The 23,799-nt window shown below is 48.5% G+C and overlaps 1 protein-coding gene across 1 annotated transcript in view; it reads right to left on the bottom strand.

Annotated features, from left to right (window-relative positions):
• Positions 1–538: 538 nt before the first annotated feature.
• LOC135050314 (nectin-1-like) overlaps positions 539–23,799 on the bottom strand; it is a 186,817-nt gene continuing 163,556 nt past the window's right edge. The window contains exons 7-9 of the mRNA XM_063956721.1: positions 16,054–16,125; positions 9,822–9,893; positions 539–1,493 (exon numbers count right to left, since the gene is read on the bottom strand). Of these exons, the coding sequence (XP_063812791.1) occupies positions 1,415–1,493; positions 9,822–9,893; positions 16,054–16,125 (223 nt within the window). The 3' untranslated portion in view covers positions 539–1,414. The remainder of the gene's footprint in view (positions 1,494–9,821; positions 9,894–16,053; positions 16,126–23,799) is intronic.

Raw genomic sequence — 23,799 nt, forward strand, 5'->3', positions numbered from 1 at the left:
GTGAGGTATTTTTCGCCAAAAAAGGTTTTCATTTGCCTCCCAGGGCGCCCCCCTCCCAGCGCCCTGCACCCTCAGTGACTGCCGTGTGAAGTGTGCTGAGAGGAAAATGGCGCACAGCTGCAGTGCTGTGCGCTACCTTTAGAAGACTGCAGGAGTCTTCAGCCGCCGATTCTGGACCTCTTCTTACTTCAGCATCTGCAAGGGGGCCGGCGGCGCGGCTCCGGTGACCATCCAGGCTGTACCTGTGATCGTCCCTCTGGAGCTGATGTCCAGTAGCCAAGAAGCCAATCCATCCTGCACGCAGGTGAGTTCACTCCTTCTCCCCTAAGTCCCTCGTTGCAGTGATCCTGTTGCCAGCAGGACTCACTGTAAAATAAAAAACCTAAGCTAAACTTTCTCTAAGCAGCTCTTTAGGAGAGCCACCTAGATTGCACCCTTCTCGGCCGGGCACAAAAATCTAACTGGAGTCTGGAGGAGGGTCATAGGGGGAGGAGCCAGTGCACACCACCTGATCGGAAAGCTTTACTTTTTGTGCCCTGTCTCCTGCGGAGCCGCTATTCCCCATGGTCCTTTCAGGAACCCCAGCATCCACAAGGACGATAGAGAAAAGGAATGATAAATAAACATAAGCGACTAATGCTGGGTACACACTTGTAGATATATCTGCAGATCAATTGAATGACGGCGTTCAGTCATATTGCTCGAACACACTGGCCGATGGACCTGCGATATATCGGCCACTGCGTTCCCAGCATAAGCTGTTTCTTGCACAATGGGGAATGATGTACATTGGCCCTCATTCCGAGTCGTTCGCTCTGTATTTTTCATCGCATCGCAGTGAAAATCCGCTTAGTACGCATGCGCAATATTCGCACTGCGACTGCGCCAAGTAATTTTACAATGAAGATAGTATTTTTACTCACGGCTTTTTCATCGCTCCGGCGATCGTAGTGTGATTGACAGGAAATGGGTGTTACTGGGCGGAAACACGGCGTTTTAGGGGCGTGTGGATGAAAACGCTACAGTTTCCGGAAAAAACGCAGGAGTGGCTGGAGAAACGGAGGAGTGTCTGGGCGAACGCTGGGTGTGTTTGTGACGTCAAACCAGGAACGACAAGCACTGAACTGATCGCAGATGCCGAGTAAGTGTGGAGCTACTCTAAAACTGCTACGAGGTGTGTAATCGCAATATTGCGAATACATCGGTCGCAATTTTAAGAAGCTAAGATTCACTCCCAGTAGGCGGCGGCTTAGCGTGTGTAACTCTGCTAAAATCGCCTTGCGACCGATCAACTCGGAATGAGGGCCATTGTACAGGGCTCATTTGGTCAAAGCTTCTTCTGGTAGATCAATGCACCAGCATGTCGTAGTGATATTTGCGTGTCCACATAGTTGTGTGGTATCTGGCCATAGTTTCATTGTAATTTGCTCGCAGTTTCTGCGAGAGTTTCCCCATGACTCGGTGGAGCGGTTTTTGTCCTTATAACTTCTTTTCTGGAAAAACAAATAAATTATAATAATATTATTAAAGTAACACCTTTACAAGATAACAAATACATTTTCAGAAATTAAGCGCCTGATTCATTCTTGTACACAATGGCCGATATTCATGCAACAGATCAATTATCCTGCAGACTGCGCATATACTGCAATCGCAATGCGCATGCGCCAAGGTCCCGTTGCGTTCCTCCTCGCAATGAGGATTTCATGGAGAAGTCATTGACAGGAAGTGACCGTTTGGAGCTGTTAACTTGGAGCAGATGAATAAACGCAGACGCGTCACTGCCGACTTCGTGGCGTGTATCTGCCATCAGCTGCAAGCTCGTACGTGCAAAACATGGCTCCTGTGTCGCTACTGCTGGGTCCAGTCTGCATGGCCATAGATCAACCCTTAACCTCGATATTCCTTGTTTTTGTGTTGGGAATGTGTATGCAGTTGCGATGGCTCTGGTGTCTCTTTTTATTACTGGGCAGCAGCACTTGCTGATATCAGCAATTCCGTAGCCTAGTAAATAGCGATTGCATCTGCGTACAGACATGAATGAGGCCCTACGTATAGAGGGAAAACACTTTTCCCAGGCAATGACTTCTGTTGTAGGTGTATCAGACAGTAAACTTGCCAACGGGGGGGGGGGATGTTTTTGGGGGGATGGGAGGGTTTGGAGTTTTTACAAGTGTCATATTCCAAACAAAAAGTGACGCATCCCCTATACCCAGCAGGTGATTATTTATCTAACATTCTTGGGCAGGATTCAGGGAAGTAGGGATCACAGCACACATTACTGATTACAAGTCTTATTAAACTCATTAATGATCGCACACAGGCTTTTACTGGGATCAGGAACGGGCTGTAAACCGGAGTGCGACCAAACATCTGGCAAAGTCAGAGAGTCTGACGGCAACCGCTGCGAATGCTTAAACACGGCTCGGTTATGTCTGCACAGGGATTACAGGATGAGGGTCTCACTGCTACCAACCCCTCCACCTCTCCTCCCTACACACTTTGTCATAGAAAACCCAGCTCAGCAATCACTGCATCTAAACCCAGGCAAAGCGGCTGTAGCTGCGGGGAGATGCGGAAGCCAGATTTAGGGGCCCTATTTATCAACGAGTTTTAGCTATTTAAAAGTCACTGTGTTTGATAAATGGTGCTCCAGCCAATCAGCTACTAACGGTCGTGCATTTTTTGTTAATGACAGATTAGAGATGATTAGCTGGAACACCTTTTATTATACGCAACAAGTTTTAATTAGCTACAACTCGTTGATAAATGGGCCCTTTACTTCCTTGCGCTAATGTGAGAATCCGTTCACGTGCAAGCGGGAAGCCGCACCGCTCTGTGATTTTACTGCAACCGTCATCACTGGTACAGGGTCTGCAGCTCCATGCTGGCTTCAAGACACGTGTCACACACTGGCTTCCCCTCCCCAGAGGCACAACTCAGGGTGGTCATGTGTGATTGCATTGTCACCGCCCTGTTTCACGGAAAGACAGCTCTGGCCACGTTGTGTCTGTCTCAGATTAGGACAGACGTCTCAGTTTGCTGCTGTGCATTCACTGTGATTAGAAACTCTCTGGATCAGCCCCTTGAAAGAACAGTGGGGGTCATTCCAAGTTGATCGCTCGCTAGCTAGTTTTAGCAGCCGAGCAACGCTATGCCGCCGCCCACTGGGGAGTGTATTTTAGCTTAGCAGAAGTGCGAACGCATGTGCAGCCGAGCTCTGCAAAAACAGTTTGTGCAGTTTCTGAGTAGCTCTGAACCTACTCAGCGCTTGCGATCACTTCAGCCTATTCGTGTCCGGATTTGACGTCATAAACCCGCCCAGCGAACGCCCAGCCACGCCTGCGATTTATCAGACACGCCTGCGTTTTTGCAAACCCTCCATGAAAACAGACAGTTTACACCAAGAAACGCCCCCTTCTTGTCAATCTTCTTGCAGCCATCAGTGCGACTGAAAACTTCGCTAGAACACTGCACAACCACAATGGGCTTTGTACCCTTATGTCGCGCGTGCGCATTGCGGGGCATACGCATGCGCAGAAATGCTGTTTTTTAGCCTGATCGCTGCGCTGCGAACAACGCCAGCTAGCGATCAACTTGGAATGACCCCCAGTGACTGTACAAGTCAGATGATAAAAGCCAGTACAGCACAGGCTTTAGCCGCTATATCGTTCCCTAAACCACAGGACGTGAAACATTATAACCAAAAATAAACAGGAAAAATGAGAGAACACATTAAAGGAGATATTTCTGTGTGCGCTAATTGCTTGAAACTAATGAGTATAATTAAGGAAAAATAGATATTTTTTCCTGTATAGCGTCTTCATCTAATTTTTATGGTCATTAAAAGAGAACGTTTAAAATGTAATGAAAATAAAGCCCTACCCGTCACCAGGAGCACAATCTGACATTTGCTCTCATAGCCAAATAAGCTACAGTAAATCCCCGACCCGCCCATAAAAAAAAAAAGTTACTGTAATTTAACCGACTCAGCCCAAAAATACTAAAACGTGTCGGGTAACAGAGCTGCAATGTTACCCGATCACTGATGGGTTAAATTCTAAATTGGGAATGAAATTACGCCATGAATGATAGGTCCTAGAACTAGAAGAGAAACATGCGGAATATTTAAAAATCTATACAAAAAAAGCTTTTAAAGGAGTATGTAGATCTTCACTTCCAAAGTTATTGCTCCAAAATGTTAGTTTGTAATTATTATTATTATTCTGTTTTTGTATTTACAGTGTTGTTATTACACTGCGGGAAGTCTGTAACATTTCCTGTTATTCTGATTACTGTAGCTTGTTTTGTTTCACTTTTCATACAACTTTAGTTTTATTACAAAAAAAAACCCAGTGCCGATGGAGAAGAAACATTTCAACTGCAGAACAAATATTCCGTGTTAGGAACAAAGATTTCTTCTTCTTCTCCTGTACAGCACATTCACTAAAGAACATTTCTCCTTTCATGAAGTTTAGATGACTTTTCTATTTTTAAATGCCAAACACAAAGGCTTTTCTGTGAGTTCTGCCAACTTGTGCGTATATTATAGCCATGCCATGTGGTGCTGAAATGAAAGCAACAGCAGAATAAACTCCTAATATTATACTTGTCAAGTGTACTATACATCTCTTGTTTAATTCCCTCCCAGTCTGAGATTCTACACGTACACTTGAGAACTCCGTCGCAAGCTAGAAAAGCTATATAAAGGATATCGGCGGTCATTCCGAGTTGTTCGCTCGGTATTTTTCTTCGCTTCGCATCGATTTTCCGCTAACTGCGCATGCGCAATGTCCGCAGTGCGACTGCGCCAAGTAAATTTGCTATGCAGTTAGGTATTTTAATCACGACATTACGAGGTTTTTTTCCTCGTTCTGATGATCGTAATGTGATTGACAGGAAGTGGGTGTTTCTGGGCGGAAACAGGCCGTTTTATGGGAGTATGCGGAAAAACGCTGCCATTTCTGGGAAAAACGCAGGAGTGGCTGGAGAAATGGGGGAGTGTCTGGGCGAACGCTGGGTGTGTTTGTGACGTCAAACCAGGAACGACAAGCACTGAACTGATCGCAGTTGCCGAGTAAGTGTGGAGCTACTCAGAAACTGCTAAGAAGTGTCTATTCGCAATTTTGCTAATCTTTCGTTCGCAATTTTGATAAGCTAAGATTCACTCCCAGTAGGCGGCGGCTTAGCGTGTGCAAAAGCTGCTAAAAGCAGCTTGCGAGCGAACAACTCGGAATGAGGGCCCTCATAGCTACTGCCACGGATTGCCACAGCTACAGTCACTTGTCTCTTCTGTGCACAACATTCTACTATTATTATAATCTATTTTGTTACCTATAAGACTGCAAGCCATACATTGTACTCTGTAATGGGTGTAGGCTAGGTGCAAGCCCATTTACTGGACAGATCCGCTCACGTGAGCGGGCTATGCTGGTTTGTGAACACAAGATACCTGAAATCGGACAGATCTCTTGCAGCAAGTATAGGGCCAGTGACAGTGGCCCTCATTCCGAGTTGATCGCTCGCTAGCTACTTTTAGCAGCCGTGCAAACGCATAGTCGCCGCCCACGGGGGAGTGTATTTTAGCATAGCAGGAGTGTGAACGCCTGTGCAGCAGAGCGGCAGTAAACACATTTTATGCAGAACTAGACCCGCCCGGTAGTTACTTATCCTGCGCGATGATTGCTGCGACGAGTGACGCGGTAATGACGTCAGACACCCGCCCAGCAAACGCCCGGCCACGCCTGCGTTTTTCCAAACACTCCCAGAAAACGGTCAGTTGCCCCCCAGAAACTCCCACTTCCTGTCAATCTCCTTGCGTCCACCAGTGCGACTCAAAGCGTCGCTAGAACCTGTGCAAAACCACAATGTTCATTGTACTCGTACGACACGTGTGCGCATTGCGGTGCATACGCGTGCGCAGATTAGCCCCGATCTGCCATAATCGCTGCGCTGCGAAAATCCATAGTGAGCGATCAACTCGGAATGAGGGCCAATGTGCGCTGATAGTAATGACGCCTATAAAGGGGAAGGCTGAGCATGTTCTATGCATCAACACTTCACTCGATGGCGTACAGTGCGGTAGAGTTGAAATATTTGGTAGTTACTGGTACATTTTGGACTGACATTGATAAATTAGCATCCAAGTGCCGCCCCCCGGTAAGTGTCACTCATATGCCCATGAACAAAGGTCAACACCAAAAAGGTTGATACAACATTTTTATGTTTTTTGGGTGTCATTTTTGCCGTCAAAGGACACGGAACCCCAATAAATGTACTGCGTACCCTCGCATGGCGAGTGAGCTTCGAGCCGGTTACCACTCCCAATCGTAGTCCAAGTGGATGGTAAAGTATGAAAAAGTTGATTACAAACTAAAAACGACAAAAGAGCTGTGTTGACCATTTGCACATGTCAACTTTTTTTTGTACCTGTCCACCTACTGCATGTGGATCATTAGTGGTCGACCTAATGACTGTCTGAGCCCGGATACCTGTAGTAAGTCATGTCATATCGGAGCCTGAGACTTGCGGTGCCGACAGAATGACGTTTGGTGGGAGGTGAAAAACATAAAACGAATTAATATATAAATATACAGAGGCCCCAATGAACAGGGGCAAACGCAGGATTTCTGGGGGAGGGGTTCCAAATGTTTGCTTTTAGAGAGATTGTCGTCAGCCTGTGAAGGATGTATAATGACATGTAACAAGCTACAGTCTGCCCCGAACACAGTGCGTCAGACATACACAGGCCCAGTGTTCCAATTGTAAAGCGCAACGGAATATTCTGCGCTATATAAGAAACTGGTAATAAATAAAATGATCAGTGTAAAGCTGGGTACACATTAGACGGCATGTAAACAATGCGACCAGGGCTACGATCAGATACTCAGACATGCGGGGGCACGCCCAGCACAGGGCTAGTCCGCCCCGCATGTCGGGACTGCCCCTCCCACCCCCCCCCCCCCCGGCCCACAGAAGTACAAAAGCATCCCACGGCGACGATGCTTTTGTACTGGAATAGCAGCTCCCTGCCAGCGAGCTACTCGTCGCTGCTTGGGTCGCAGCGCCTGCATGTGATGTCACGCAGCTGCCTCGGCCCGCCCCCCTGCACGGTCCGGGCAAGCATGCGCTACCCGGACCGCGCCCCCTAAACCCGGCCCGGCCTCTCCCGCCCAGCGACCGCCTCTCTCTGCCTGTCAATCAGGCAGCCATCGGTCGTCTGGCATGCGCCGGCGCACTGCAACGATCAGGTCTGAATTTGCCTGATTGTGCGTACACACTGAGCGGTTTTACAAACAAATTATATACATGTGTTGTCCGAACAAATTGTTGGGTTTCACACTAATTTAACGTATTGTTTGTCGTTGGTAGCGCACACTCTGCCCGATATGGTCCTAGTCGTTACAGACATATTGGAAATTGAGTTGCATTTACAGACATCAGAGGATGTCACCAGGGACCTGCGGGAATGCACATCACTAGCAATGTAAGGTCTTATTCAGACCTGGGGGAAAATTTACTAAGATGGGAGTTCTATTTAAGAAGGGATGTTGCCCATAGCAACCAATCAGATTCTACTTCTCATTTATCTAGCACCTTCTAGAAGATAATACCTGGAATCTGATTGGTTGCTATAGGCAACATCCCATCTTAAATAGAACTCCCATCTTAGTAAATATACCCCCTGGACGTAGCCGCTGTGTTCACATGCACAGTCGCGTGCAAAGGGTCTGCACAAGCGCAGCAGCAGTAGTGCACATGCGCGACCCTTTCATTAAGCGATCGCATCCCAAAAGGATGCAATCGCATAGTGACTGATGCAGCGTTGGAGGTGGAAGAGGAGGACAGGAAATGCAGGCACGTCATGGGCATTTTCGGGGCCCTCTGATGACGTCACCTACGTTTCCTGCGATTGGAATCTTGGCAGCGATACCCCTGCCTAAACAGCCAGGCCGAGTAGGCAGGGGTCTACCTCTATTCAATTGCAATTGAATTGCAATCGCATTACTGGGCGTCACCACACATGCTGGGCGGCCCCCAGGCATATGAGTAGCATGGTCTCAGCAGCTCCATTCTGTCCCTTATACTGCATGTAGTGGTGGCTGGCCAGCCTGTTGGGATGGGAGGTTTCTGGGCAACTGGAAACCCCCCTTACCCCCCCCAAGGTCCCCCACTTGTTATTACTGCTGTGCATGGCATGTCAGCAAGCCTAGTGCTCAATCAGCCCTGCTAACTGCATATTACACATGGCTGTGTCCGTCTTGAGTGCAGTAGTCCTCCCGCTAAATGCATATATCAGGGCCATCTACATATTGGGGGTTATTCCGAGTTGATCGCTCGCTGGCGATTTTTCGCAGCGATCAGGAGAAAAAGCGTCATTTATGCGGGTACAAAGCCCGTTGTGGTTGTGCACAGGTTCTAGCGAAGTTTTTCTTCGCACTTACAGCCGCAAGAAGATTGACAGAAAGGGGGCGTTTCTGGGTGTCAACTGACCGTTTTCAGGGAGTGTTTGCAAAAACGCAGACGTGTCTGAAAAACGCAGGCGTGGCTGGGCGTTCGCTGGGCGGGTGTATGACGTCAAATCCAGGCACGAATAGGCTGAAGTGATCGCAAGCGCTGAGTAGGATCAGAGCTACTCTGAAACTGCACAAACTGTTTTTGCAGAGCTCGGCTGCACATGCGTTCCCACTTCTGCTAAGCTAAAATACACTCCCCAGTGGGCGGCGGCATAGCGTTTGCACGGCTGCTAAAACTAGCTAGCGAGCGATCAACTCGGAATGACCCCCACTGTACACAGGATTCTTCTTCATCGTCTTTTTCCCTTTCGTAGCCGCGGAAGACGCTTACCTTCCCTTCATAACTGATTTCTCCCTGTATTTGGCTAAAGCTCCCTACTCCACTAGCCCTATGTCTATATACAGATAAATGTTCCTGGAATGTGCCCCTTTCTCCTGATCTGACTGACTGTATAAGCTGGCACCGATTTCCTCCTCTGCAGATGCATTTTCCAGCAATACTGTGCAGATCATTACAAGCCTCTGGAGAGATCAGCAGACTGACGCCCTGGCCCGACACAGCCTGGACTGACACATGTTTAGGGCATTTGGAACAGAATCTGATACTCAGCCAGGAAACTCATTGTATTTATTACGGACAGTAAGTAAACACTGATATAACTCAGATCCTGCAAATAATTTGTAACTGGGCACTAGGGCCTGATTCTTAGCCGCACGTAAAGCGTCTGCTTCCAGCGATCGGAAATCCACGCCGACATCTGCCTGTATTCTGAGTCAGCTGCATCTATGTGACTGCGCTGCCCCCCCCGCACGCTGCCTGTGAGTGCCGCTGTCACCACCAGTACCAGCATTTGCGGAAGCCCTGTCCCTGGCGTAGGAGACTCAGCTGGTATCAGACAGATGCCCGGGTACAGTCCAGGATACTGCAGCGGGGCGCTTATCCTACCTGCGAGCGCCCTGTCACCTCTCCGCTATCACCCAGTAGCAGCCATTCAGCAGAAAGCGAGACCCGACTGAGGCAACTCTGAACCAGGTCCTTAGTTTCCAGCTGTCCTAGAACACTTGCACCAGAGGCTCTACATCAGGCCTGGCCTGCCTGTGGCTCTTCAGCTGTTGTAAAAACTAAAAATCCCAGCATGCTTTGCCACAGTTTTGCTATTACAGAATGCTTAAACTGTGGCAGGGCATGCTGGGACATGTAGTTTTCCAACAGCTGGAGAGCCGCGGGTTGGTCAGATCTGCTCTACATCTACAATACTACAGACCGGAGGTTCCAGGACAGCCGTGCGCTGAATACTTTCTTACCGCATCTGTGGTTCCTCTAAAGACACAACTTCAGTCTCTGTCTGCAGCTTGTCAGGTGACCTGTATCCTTCCCTGTATGGGGAAATACATTATATGTTACTGCTTGTGTTTATCTGGGAAAGCGCATCATCCTACATCATCTCATCAAGGGGCACATTTATTCCTTACACCCTGATAATTCTCATTTCTTATCGCCGCAATCAGAAATTATCGCCGAGAGTTACCATTAAATACAATAAATGCAGGGACAGGGATTCCCTGCGATGTGTAAACGTAAGCTGATCGCTAATGCAAACACTTTCCTACTGCGCGTGCGCATCCAACCACGCATGTGTGAATGGCCATTTCAGGGAGGGATTTAAATGATCCCTCTCCGTGTAAATTGTGAGATCTGTAGCCCAGAGGCTGCAGTAGGGTCAGCTACCAGGGGCCAAGCATTCCATAGCTTTGTAAAGCTCAAAAATAGCAGCCCCCATAGGATTCTATAAATATGTCTGCATTTCATTATGAGACGTAAGATTAATACTCATAAAATCGGAAAGCACTGGCGCTATATGTTAGTAAATGTTAATAAAAATATTTACAGCAGGGACAATTGGTGGTCATTCCGAGTTGATCGCTAGCTGCATTTGTTCGCAGCACAGCGAAAGGGAAAAAAAACGTCAGTACTGCGCATGCGGCGCAATGCGCACGCGCGACGTACGGGCATTGCACAGGCTCTAGTGATGTATTTCAGTCGCACTGCTGGCCGCAGAGTGATTGACAGGAAGAGGGCGTTTCTGGGTGGCAACTGACTTTTTTTCAGGGAGCATTCGGAAAAATGTAGGTGTGCCAGGGAAAACGCAGGCGTGGCTGGGCGAACGCTCGACGGGTGTGTGACGTCAAATCCGGAACTGAACAGTCTGAAGTGATCGCAAGCGCTGAGTAGGTTTTGAGCTACTCTGAAACTACACAAAAAATTTTTTTGCAGGCGCTCTGCGATACAACCGTTCGCACTTCTGCTAAGCTAAAATACACTCCCAGTGGGAGGCGGCATAGCGTTTGCACGGCTGCTAAAAACTGCTAGCGAGCGATCAACTCGGAATGACCCCCCATTGTAAGATAAACGGGGCTATAATTAATGGTGCAATCAGTATAGTGCTCTCTACGTGCCTGATTTCCTGTAATGCTCCCGACAATTGTGTGCAGGGATTAGCAGCTCCTGCACTGGGTTACGATACCTCTGCCTTTACTGCATATAATACATATAAACACAACCGTCCGTGGGCACTTACCTGCAGAACATGCAACTACAGGTGTGTGATGTGATCTGCAGCCTAGAATCCTACAATACGCAGCTTTCCTCTGTGCAGGAATTGTGTGTGGCTGGCTGGAAAACTCACTTATGTGGAAAGCTTCCCCTGACAGTCAGCTGGCAGCTACAGAAAACTCTTCTTCAGAACTGGATGTATCCAGGCCAGATGGTATTCTCATCATATAAAGAGACATTCAACTATATAGGATGGACTAATTGGAATCTGGGAAAGCTTTACACATTAGGAACAAAGGGCTCGATTCAGACCTCCCTTGCTGTGCTGCAAATTTGCAGTGGGCTGCGATCAGATAGACGCCGCCCAGGGAGAGTGAAAACCCGCCTCGTGCAAGTGTGCGAATGCCTGTGTACGCAGTGCAAAAATTCCGCCAGAGAGCAGCCAGCTGCAAATCACAACTCACTCATCATCCAATGATTTTTTCCAGTCTGTGCAGTCAGTGCACAACCCAGGTCTTACTCCTACAGAGCCATACAATCAGGCTGATCAGGGCCGAAGATGACGTCACACACCCGCCCTGAAAACGCTTGGGAACGCCTGCGTTTTTCCTGACACTTCCAGAAAACGGTCAGTTACCACCCACAAACGTCCTCTTCCTGTCAATCATCTTGCGAACGCCTTCCGATCGAAATTTTCACACCATCCTGTTGCTGTTTGGCGTCATCCCTGCGCATTGCGGTGCATACGCATGCGCAGGCATTCAAAAATCGGCCGATGTGTAAATTCGCACAACGATGACTAGGTTTGAATCGGGCCACAGTAGCTTACACCTCACTTAGAGTGGGCTTAGAGTGCTTGCTGTAGGTAGACCGGCCGTAGGCATAGACAATATAGGTAAATGCCTAGAGGCATCTGGAAAAGAGTAGCGGCATCTGGAGAAAGCCTAGGGGCTTTAGGGCAGGCTGGACATCTAAGTTACACTTGCGTCAGCTCCAGATTTCAGAAGTCCCAGCTGACCGTGACTGTCCTCCAATGGGATGGACAGGTTATCCGGCACTGATGAGATGTTGGCCCAGATTTATCAAGCCTTGGCGAGTGACAAATTGCACGGTGACACAGTGCTATAGCCGCTGCTGTAGCGCTGCTCCCCCCCCCACCCCTCGCGGCTCTCCCCCATCCCCCCCCATCCCCCGCATCTCAATCCAACTTTTTTTAAAGTCGAATTGAGATGTCCATTGAATAGCCCAGGTCGGATCCATTTCGACAAATGAATGTCGGAAATGGATCCGACTTCAATTGAATATACCCCCTTAGGGGGAGAGATTTAAGTGCTGGAGATACACAAGAGGGAGATATTAAATTGCTGAAGATACACATAAGGGGGGGGGGGGGGGAGATTTAATTGCTGGAGATAAACAAGGTGGAGTGATTTAATTGCTGGAGATACACAAGGTGGAGTGATTTAATTGATGGAGATGCACAAGGGGGAAAGATTTAATTGCTGGAGCCACACAAGGGAGAGATATTTAATTGCTGGAGAGGAGTCTGGGGGCGGGCTTAGGAGAGTGAAGCCTAATGCCGATTCCTGGGTTCTGCACGGGGGCTGTGGTATATACAGCGCTGCTGCCGCATTGCCAGCACATATAAGGGGTCATTCCGAGTTGATAGCCCGCTAGCTGTTTTTAGCAGCCGTGCAAACGCTAAGCCGCCGCCCTCTGGGAGTGTATGTTAGCTTAGCAGAAGTGCGAACGAAAGGATCGCAGAGCGGCTACAAAAAAATGTTGTGCAGTTTCAGAGTAGCTTAAAACCTACTCAGCGCTTGCGATCACTTCAGACTGTTCAGTTCCGGATTTGACGTCACAAACACGCCCTGCGTTCGCGGGTTTTTTTTAACACTCCCTGAAAACGGTCAATCACTCTGCGGCCAGCAGTGCGACTGAAATGCATCGCTAGACTTTGTGTGAAACTACATCGGCCTGTGTGAAAGTACATTGCGCGTGCGCATTGCGCCACATACGCATGCGCAGATCTGCCATTTTTTTTGCAGCATCGCTGCACAGTGAACATTTTCAACTAGCGATCAACTCGGAATGACCCCCATATTACATACATCTACACATGTACGTTTATATGTGCCTAGTGGTCCCCCCTTGCACAAGGTAATCGGCACTGCAGCAGCCACTGGTTGTGACCCTTCATATATGCTGAGTCTGTATACTACTCATCTCCTATATAATAGCCCTGTGACTCTGTGCCTGGCCCTCTAACGCTGGGCGTGGCTAGTAGCTCTCATTGGGTTAGTGGCAGGTCTATCACACCCAGTCCACACCTGATTGGGTGAGAAACGCCCTCCCACACAGGTTACATCCAATGGGAGGCTCTGCCCTTTGCCTGCTGTGTTTTCACAGAGCAGGATTAGCAATGGGACTGATGGAGCTGCAGCTCCAGCCCCACACCCCAAAATAGTCCCCCTGCATCTGCAGCAACACACCCTCCAACAATGGCCCTCATTCCGAGTTGTTCGCTCGCAAGCTGCTTTTAGCAGATTTACTCACGCTAAGCCGCCGCCTACTGGGAGTGAATCTTAGCTTCTTAAAATTGCGACCGACAGATTCGCAATGTTGCGATTAGACCTCTCTTAGCAGTTTCTGAGTAGCTCGAGACTTACTCGGCATCTGCGATCAGTTCAGTGCTTGTCGTTCCTGGTGTGACGTCACAAACACACCCAGCGTTCGCCCAGACACTCCCCCATTTCTCCAGCCACTCCCGCGTTTTTCCCAGAAACGGTAGCGTTTTTTCGCACACACCCATAAAACGGCCTGTTTCCGCCCAAAAAACACCCACTTCCTGTCATTCACATTACGATCACCAGAACGATGAAAAAAACGTGAGTAAAATACCTAACTGCATAGCAAATTTACTTGGCGCAGTCGCAGTGCGAACATTGCACATGCGCAGTAAGCGGAAAATCGCTGCGATGCGAAGAAAAATACTGAGCGAACAACTCGGAATGACCACCAATGTACACATAAACACTGATGCACATTCGAAAAGTGGGAGTGGCCACGGGTACAGTGCAGTGGCCACGCCCCTTTTCCTATACTTTCAATGGAAGCTTGGAGAGTCAAAAAACAGTACAGACCATAAAAAAAAGGTCCTGTACCTGCCAGAAAGGTGCAGCTGGAGGGTATGCCACTGCATGTGCAGCAAGTCTCTGTGCTATAGATAGGGGGAAAACCATCCTTATACTGCAGCGTCCTATGGGGGTCATTCCAAGTTGATTGCTAGCTGCATTCGTTCGCTGTGCAGCAATAAGGCAAAAACTCGGCACTTCTGCGCATGCGTATGCAGCGCAATGTGCACGTGCGGCGTACTATTACAACGATCGATGTAGTTTTACACAGGGTCTAGCGATACTTTTCAGTCGCACAGGCAGCCGCAGAGTGATTGACAGGAAGAGGGCGTTTCTGGGTGTCAACTGACCGTTTTCAGGGAGTGTTCGGAAAAACGCAGGCGTGGCTGGGTGAACGCAGGGCATGTTTGTGATGTCAAATCAGGAACTGAATGGTCTGAAGTGATCTAGAACTATAAATTTGCACCCTCGCATACTTTACAAACGCACAGCGCACATAATGACCCCTGTAGTAGAGACACACATATAATGCCCCCTGAACCAGTGACGCTTACACATGTCACGCCCCCCCCCCCGTACCAGTGACGCTTACACATGTCACGCCCCCCCCGTACCAGTGACGCTTACACACGTAACTCCCCCTGTACCAGTGACGCTTACACACGTAACGCCCCCTGTACCAGTGCCGCTTACACACAATGCCCCCTGTACCAGTGCCGCTTAGACACGTAATGCCCCCTGTACCAGTGCCGCTTACACATGTAACGCCGCCTGTACCAGTGACGCTTACACACATTATGCAGACAGTCACACACACACACACACACACACACACACACACACACACACACACACACACACACTAGACACATATATATACAAACACACACACACTGCACAGCACCTTTTATATAGATTCAGCCAGTCACTCAGTTCTGCCAGCCAGTCTCTATTGTTATCACCAGTGTCCCAACGCGCCGCATTACAGGGAAGTAGACGCACTACATAAACTACAGCTCCCAACAGCCCTTAGCGCCGAAGCATTCCACCCCTTAGGGCTGCTGGGACCTGTAGTTTATTGCGTACATCTTCTTCCCTGTAATGTGGCGCGTTGGGACACCGGCGCAAACAATAGTGACTGCCTGCTGTGCGAGTCTCCAGTAGAGCCACTGCCAAAGGGAGGACAGCAGCTTAGCTGCTGACAGGAGGAGAAGCATTACCCGCCCCTCCCCCACTCACAGTACCTCCGAGCCCCATCCGCGGCACCCCCACAATCCCCCTCCAGCACCCGCGATAGCTCCGGACCCCCTCCCCCACCCGCAGCGACCCCGCACTTGTACCTCCCGCCGCACCACCGCAACCACCCCTCCCCCACCTGGGGCAACCCCGCAACTGCTCCTCCCCCACCTGAAGCGGGTCCGGACCACCACCCGCAGCACCCACGCACCCTCCCCCACCTGCGGCCCCACCACAACCGCCCCTCCCATGGTACCCCAGGATCCCATCCGCCTCTTCCCCGCACCCCCTACTCCCCCAACCACAGCACCTACTAGGTGATTCACCAGGCCCTGTGTGCGCTGTTCATGCCGTTGCAAGGGGCTACGACCCCTTAACCATTGCACGCCCTTTGTTCGTGCAATATTTAACCACTCACACAATTATGATTGGATGTAATACTCCATATAATAAAAATATTCCACGCCACAAGGGTGTGCAAGGGTTAAGGGGGCGTAGCCCCTTACGACGGTGTGAAGAGCGCCCGTAGGGCGCGATGAATCACCTAGTATAATAATGTTTAATATAAAGTAACACACATACAAGACAATAAAGGATTATTGCCTTATCTTACCTGGATTGTCTGTTTCCTAGCCTTTCAGAACCTTCTACAAACTTTTGCTCTGTGTATGTTTCGTATGATTCTCTGTAAGGAGTGAAAGAAAAACACAGGTTACTTTATTGGCTGTGATTTTTGGATGACGTGTTCTCCCCTTACTAGCTCCAATAACGTCCCACTAGCTCATACATCAAATACTAAATATATGCACCAAAAGGACGGACAAGATCATCCTCACAGCCGCTGTGGGACATGAACAAAGCTGTCTACCTAGCTGTACCTAACCTCTGGAACTCTATCCCTGTAGCCTGCTGCCAGTCCACAGCTTATTTCTATCAAACTTTAATCTTAGGGCTTTGGGCCTTATTCGGGTTTGTTAGCAAACCAAAAAACACACTAATGGGTGGGTTGTGTTCAAACTGAAATTTAAATTGCAGGGTAAAAATAAAGCAGCCAGCATTTACCCTGCACAGAAACAATATAACCCACCCAAATCTAACTCTCTCTGCACATGTTGCATCTGCCCCACCTGCAGTACACATGGGGCCTAATTCAGACCTGATCGCTCGCTAGGGTTTTTTTTTTGCACTGCTGCGAACAGATAGTCGCCACCTATGGGGGAGTGTATTTTAGCTGTGCAGCCGAGCGGTACAAAAAATATTTGTGCAGTTTCTGAGTTGCCCAGAACTTACTCAGCCGCTGCGATCACTTCAGCCTGTCCAGGCCCGGAATTGACGTCAGAGATCCTCCCTGCAAACGCTTGGACACGCCTGCATTTTTCCAAGCACTCCCAGAAAACGGTCAGTTGCCACCCAGAAACGCCTTCTTCCTGTCAATTTGCTTGCGATCGGCTGTGCGAATGGACTCTTCGTTAAACCCACCGCACAGCAAAGATCCGCTTTGTACCGGTACGACGTGCATGCGCATTGCAGTGTATACGCATGCGCAGTTCTGACCTGATCGCAGAGCAGCGAAAAAATCTAGCGTGCTATCAGATCTGAATGACCCCCCATGGTTTTGGCCATTAGTGTCAGAGCCGGCCTTAGGCATAGGCAAATTAGGCAAATGCCTAGGGCATTTGGTATGCTTAGGGGCACCAGCAGCTTCTGCTAATTAAAATATGTGGCATGCCTATATTCTGTGTGTGACTACGGCTGTATCTGCATACAAAATACTATGTTGCGTGTATTCCTGGAAATCACTGTAATGTAGCATTTCGTATGCAGATACAGCTGCAGTCGCACACAGAATATAGGCATGCCGCATATCATTTTAATCAGCAGAAGCTGCATGTTCATCCTAGCCACATAGTAATGCAAATAATATGCATTTTCTTAAACAAAAGGCGCCCGACGTTAGCAGAGCTGCCAGCTGACTCATGCCAGGCATGTCCTGCAGAACTAGCAGCGGTGCTAGGGGGCACCAGCCAAAATCTTGCCTAGGGCATCATATTGGTTAGGGCCGGCTCCGATTAGTGTGCTTTATTTTTATTTGCTAACAAACCTGAATAACTCCTTATTTGTTTTGGATTGGATGTCCCTACAATGCTGATTACATAGACTGGTAAACGCGCTTATCGTAACTGTAGCACAAAAACAAAATAAATATTATTTAAAAATATTGGTATTAAAGATTTCTCCTTAACCTTCTCGCTGTAAGACTGACCTTCATTCCCAGAGCAAAACTTTCCACACAGCTGCGATATCAGTTATCTGGCTCTAGATCAGGGGTGGGGAAACCTTTTTTCTACCAAGGGCCATTTGGATATTTCTAAAATCCTTCGGGAGCCATACAAAAATTATCAACTTAAAAATTAGCCTGCCCCCCAGTATTTATGAACCTTAGTGGTACTGAGTGCGAGCACCAATTAAAATGGGACGTGAAACACATATGCCCCCAATAGTGCAGTGCCAGATACATATATGCCGCCACAGTGCCAGATACACAAATGCCCCACGGTGCCAGATACACAAATGCCCCACGGTGCCAGATACACAAATGCCCACAGTACCAGATACACAAATGCCCACAGTACCAGATACACAAATGCCCACAGTACCAGGGCAGTGCCAGATACACATTACTCCACAGTGCCAGATACATAAATGCCCCACGGTGCCAGATACACATTGGACCACAGTGCCAGATACACAAATGCCCCACAGTGCCAGATACACAATTGCCTCACAGTGCCAGATACACATTGGACCACAGTGCCAGATACATAAATGCCCCACTGTGCCAGATACACATTGGACCACAGTGCCAGATACACAAATGCCCCACAGTGCCAAATACACAATTGCCCCACAGTGTCAGATACACAATTGCTCTACAGTGCTAGATACACAATTGCCCCACTGTGCCAGATACACAATTGCCCCACTGTGCCAGATACACATTGCCCCACACATGCCCCCCACCCCACTGTGCTGCTCACCGCTGCTGCTGTGTGTGTGTGTGTGTATGTCAGGAGAGGAGTGCAGCGCAGCGTGCGCTTCTCCTGCTCCTTAGTGGTCAGTCCGGCGGCGTGTGTCATCTGTCAGGGACCAGGCAGGTAGGAGAGAGCAGCTATGTCGGGCGGCGGCGTGTAGGACCTCAAACCAGCCGTCGGTTTGTGAGCCAATCAGAGCTCGCGGACCGGCAGCAGCAGCTCGTGATTGGCTGCCGGTCCACGAGCTCTGATTGGCTCACGAGCCAGCGGCTGGTTTGAGATCCTACCTGCCGCCGGACATAGCTGCGCTCTCCTCCCTGCCCTGACAGCTGAGACACGCCGCCGTCGGACTGAGCGGCACAGACAGCAGCGGGCCAGAACAAACAGCTTTCCGGGCTGGAGGTTCCCCACCCCTGCTCTAGATGTTAAGTTTCTGAAACATAACCTTTGTGTCGCACTGCTAAGCTGACATTTACTTTGCATTACACATGTGCAAATCGAGGGGAAAAAATGACTGCGTGGTGTTATTACTACATAGAGCCAACATACTGTATTACACATTATATTGTATTGCATTGCAAAACGGACCCTTAGTAACCTTTCCCATGGTCCTTCCCATCCTGCACCATGACCTGAATGTGACTGTGAGTCAAAAACACGCTGAAGCTGGCTAGTGAGTGGGAAGGTTACACGATGAGACCACGAGCTATGTATACGCCTGGACCTCTCACCAGATTGTTGGAGGACAGGTTCATCTTTTACACAATTGGCCTAATTCAGACCTTATCGTAGCTGCAAATTTGTTAGCAGATGGGCAAAAACATGTGCACTGCAGGTGGGGCAGATGTAACATCTGCAGAGAGAGTTAGATTTGGGTGGGTTATATTTAGTGATGTGCACCAGACATTTTTCGGGTTTTGTGTTTTGGTTTTGGATTCGGTTCCGCACCCGTGTTATGGATTCGGACGCGTTTTGGCAAAACCTCCCTGAAAATTTTTTGTCGGATATGGGTGTGTTTTGGATTCGGGTGTTTTTTTTACAAAAACCCCTCAAAAACAGCTTAAATCATAGAATTTGGGTGGTCATTTTGATCCCATGGTATTATTCACCTCAATAACCATAATTTACACTCATTTCCAGTCTATTCTGAACACCTCACACCTCACAATATTATTTTTAGTCCTAAAATTTGCACCGAGGTCGCTGGATGACTAAGATAAGCGACCCAAGTGGCCGACACAAACACCTGGCCCATCTAGGAGTGGCACTGCAGTGTCAGACAGGATGGCACTTAAAAATAGTCCCCAAACAGCACATGATGCAAAGAAAAATGAAAGAAAAAGAGGTGCAAGATGGAATTGTCCTTGGGCCCTCCCACGCACCCTTATGTTGTATAAACAGGACATGCACACTTTAATAAACCCATCATTTCAGCGACAGGGTCTGCCACACGACTGTGACTGAAATGACTGGTTGGTTTGGGCCCCCACCGAAAAAGAAGCAATCAATCTCTCCTTGCACAAACTGGCTCTACAGAGACAAGATGTCCACCTCATCAGCATCCTCCGATTCCTCACCCCTTTCACTGTGTACATCCCCCTCCTCACAGATTATTAATTCGTCCCCACTGGAATCCACCATCTCAGGTCCCTGTGTACTTTCTGGAGGCAATTGCTGGTGAATGTCTCCACGGAGGAATTGATTATAATTAATTTTAATGAACATCACCTTCTCCACATTTTCTGGAAGTAACCTCGTACGCCGATTGCTGACAAGGTGAGCGGATGCACTAAACACTCTTTCGGAGTACACACTGGAAAGCCAGTTTCTGCAAGGGCCTCCAAATTGGCTCTTTTTCCTGCCAGTATACGTACGGGCTGTCTGACGTGCCTACTTGGATGCGGTCACTCATATAATCCTCCACCATTCTTTCAATGGTGACAGAATCATATGCAGTGACAGTAGACGACATGTCAGTAATCGTTGGAAGGTCCTTCAGTCCGGACCAGATGTCAGCACTAGCTCCAGACTGCCCTGCATCACCGCCAGCGGGTGGGCTCGGAATTCTTAGCATTTTCCTCGCAGCCCCAGTGGCGGGAGAATGTGAAGGAGGAGCTGTTGACGGGTCACGTTCCGCTTGACTTGACAATTTTCTCACCAGCAGGTCTTTGAACCTCTACAGACTTGTGTCTGCCGGAAAGAGAGATACAACGTAGGTTTTAAATCTAGGATCGAGCACGGTGGCCAAAATGTTGTGCTCTGATTTCAACAGATTGACCACCCGTGAATCCTGGTTAAGCGAATTAAGGGCTCCATCCACAAGTCCCACATGCCTAGCGGAATCGCTCTATTTTAGCTCCTCCTTCAATCTCTCCAGGTTCTTCTGCAAAAGCCTGATGAGGGGAATGACCTGACTCAGGCTGGCAGTGTCTGAACTGACTTCACATAAGGCAAGTTCAAAGGGTTGCAGAACCTTGCACAACGTTGAAATCATTCTCCACTGCGCTTGAGTCAGGTGCATTCCCCCTCCTTTGCCTATATCATAGGTAGCTGTATAGGCTTGAATGTCCTTTTGCTGCTCCTCCATCCTCTGAAGCATAGAGGGTTGAATTCCACCTCGTTACCACCTCTTGCTTCAGATGATGGCAGGGCAGGTTCAGGAGTGTTTGGTAGTGCTCCAGTCTTCGGCACGCGGTGGCTGAATGCCGAAAGTGGCCCGTAATTCTTCAGGCCACCGACAGCATCTCTTGTACGCCCCTGTCGTTTTTTAAATAATTCTGCACCACCAAATTCAAGGTATGTGCAAAACATGGGACGTGCTGGAATTTGCCCAGATGTAATGCAGGCACAATATTGGTGGCGTTGCCCGATGTCACAAATCCCCAGGAGAGTCCAATTGGGGTAAGCCATTCTGCGATGATGTTCCTCAGTTTCCGTAAGAGGTTTTCAGCTGTGTGCCTCTTATGGAAAGCGGTGATACAAAGCGTAGCCTGCCTAGGAACGAGTTGGCGTTTGCGAGATGCTGCTACTGGTGCCGCCGCTGCTGTTCTTGCTGCGGGAGGCAATACATCTACCCAGTGGGCTGTCACAGTCATATAGTCCTGAGTCTGCCCTGCTCCACTTGTCCACATGTCCGTGGTTAAGTGGACATTGGGTACAACTGCATTTTTTAGGACACTGGTGACTCTTTTTCTGACGTCTGTGTACATTTTCGGTATCGCCTGCCTAGAGAAATGGAACCTAGATGGTATTTGGTACCGGGGACACAGTACCTCAATCAATTCTCTAGTTCCCTGTGAATTAACGGTGGATACCGGAAACAGGTTTTTCACCACCCAGGCTGCCAAGGCCTGAGTTATCCGCTTTGCAGCAGGATGGCTGCTGTGATATTTCATCTTCCTCGCAAAGGACTGTTGGACAGTCAATTGCTTACTGGAAGTAGTACAAGTGGTCTTCCGACTTCCCCTCTGGGATAACGATCGACTCCCAGCAGCAACAACAGCAGCGCCAGCAGCAGTAGGCGTTTCACTCAAGGATGCATCGGAGGAATCCCAGGCAGGAGAGGACTCGTCAGACTTGACAGTGACATGGCCTGCAGGACTATTGGCTTTCCTGTGTAAGGAGGAAATTGACACTGAGGGAGTTGGTGGTGTGGTTTGCAGGAGCTTGGTTACAAGAGGAAGGGATTTAGTTGGCAGTGGACTGCTTCCGATGTCACCCAAAGTTTTTGAACTTGTCAATGACTTCTGATGAATGCGCTCCAGGTGACGTATAAGGGAGGATGTTCCTAGGTGGTTAACGTCCTTACCCCTACTTATTACAGCTTGACAAAGGCAACACATGGCTTGAAACCAGTTGTCCGCATTTCTGTTGAAATAATTTCACACCGAAGAGGTGATTTTTTTTTGTAATTTGACCAGGCATGTCAATGGCCATATTCGTCCCACGGACAACAGGTGTCTCCCCGGGTGCCTGACTTAAACAAACCACCTCACCATCAGAATTCTCCTTGTCAATTTCCTCCCCAGCGCCAGCAACACCAATATCCTCATTCTGGTGTACTTCAACAGTGACATCTTCAATTTGACTATCAGGAACTGGACTCTGGGTGCTCCTTCCAGCACTTGCAGGGGGCGTGCAAATGGTGGAAGGCGCCACCTCTTCCCGTCCAGTGTTGGGAAGGTCAGGCATCGCAACCGACACAATTGGTCTCTCCTTGGGGATTTGTGATTTAGAAGAACGCACAGTTCTTTGCTGTGCTTTTGCCATCTTAACTCTTTTAAGTTTTCTAGCAGGAGGATAAGTGCTTCCATCCTCATGTGAAGCTGAACCACTAGCCATGAACATAGGCCAGGGCCTCTGCCGTTCCTTTCCACTCCATGTCGTAAATGGCATATTGGCAAATTTACGCTTCTCCTCAGACGCTTTTAATTTAGATTTTTGGGTCATTTTACTGAACTTTAGTTTTTGGGATTTTACATGCTCTCTACTATGACATTGGGCATCGGCCTTGGCAGACGACGTTGATGGCATTTCATCGTCTCGGCCATGACTAGTGGCAGCAGCTTCAGCACGAGTTGGAAGTGGATCTTGATCTTTCCCTATTTTACCCTCCACATTTTTGTTCCCCATTTTTTAATGTGTGGAATTATATGCCAGTAATATATCAATAGCAATGGCTTACTACTATATATACTGCGCACAACTTAAATGCACCAAAGGTATGGATGGATAGTATACTTGACGACACAGAGGTAGGTAGAGCAGTGGCCTACTGTACCTTACTGCTATATATTATATACGGGTGGTCAGCAAAATTATGCACTGTCCTACTACTATATATATACTGCACACAACTTAAATGCACCACAGGTATGGATGGATAGTATACTTGATGACACAGAGGTAGGTAGAGCAGTGGCCCACTGTACCGTACTGCTATATATTATATACTGGTGGTCAGCAAAATTATGCACTGTCCTACTACTATATATATATACTGTGCACAACTTAAATGCACAACAAGTATGGATGGATAGAAATACTTGACGACACAGTGGAAGGTAGAGCAGTGGCCTACTGTACCGTACTGCTATATATTATATACTGGTGGTCAGAAAAATGATGCACTGTCCTACTACTATATATATATACTGCGCACAACTTAAATGCACCACAGGTATGGATGGATAGTATACTTGGCGACACAGAGGTAGGTAGAGCAGTGGCCTACTGTACCGTACTGCTATATATTATATACTGGTGGTCAGCAAAATGATGCACTGTCCTACTACTATATATATATACTGCGCACAACTTAAATGCAC

This window comes from Pseudophryne corroboree, chromosome 2, assembly GCF_028390025.1.
Source record: "Pseudophryne corroboree isolate aPseCor3 chromosome 2, aPseCor3.hap2, whole genome shotgun sequence".
Lineage (NCBI taxonomy): Eukaryota > Metazoa > Chordata > Amphibia > Anura > Myobatrachidae > Pseudophryne > Pseudophryne corroboree.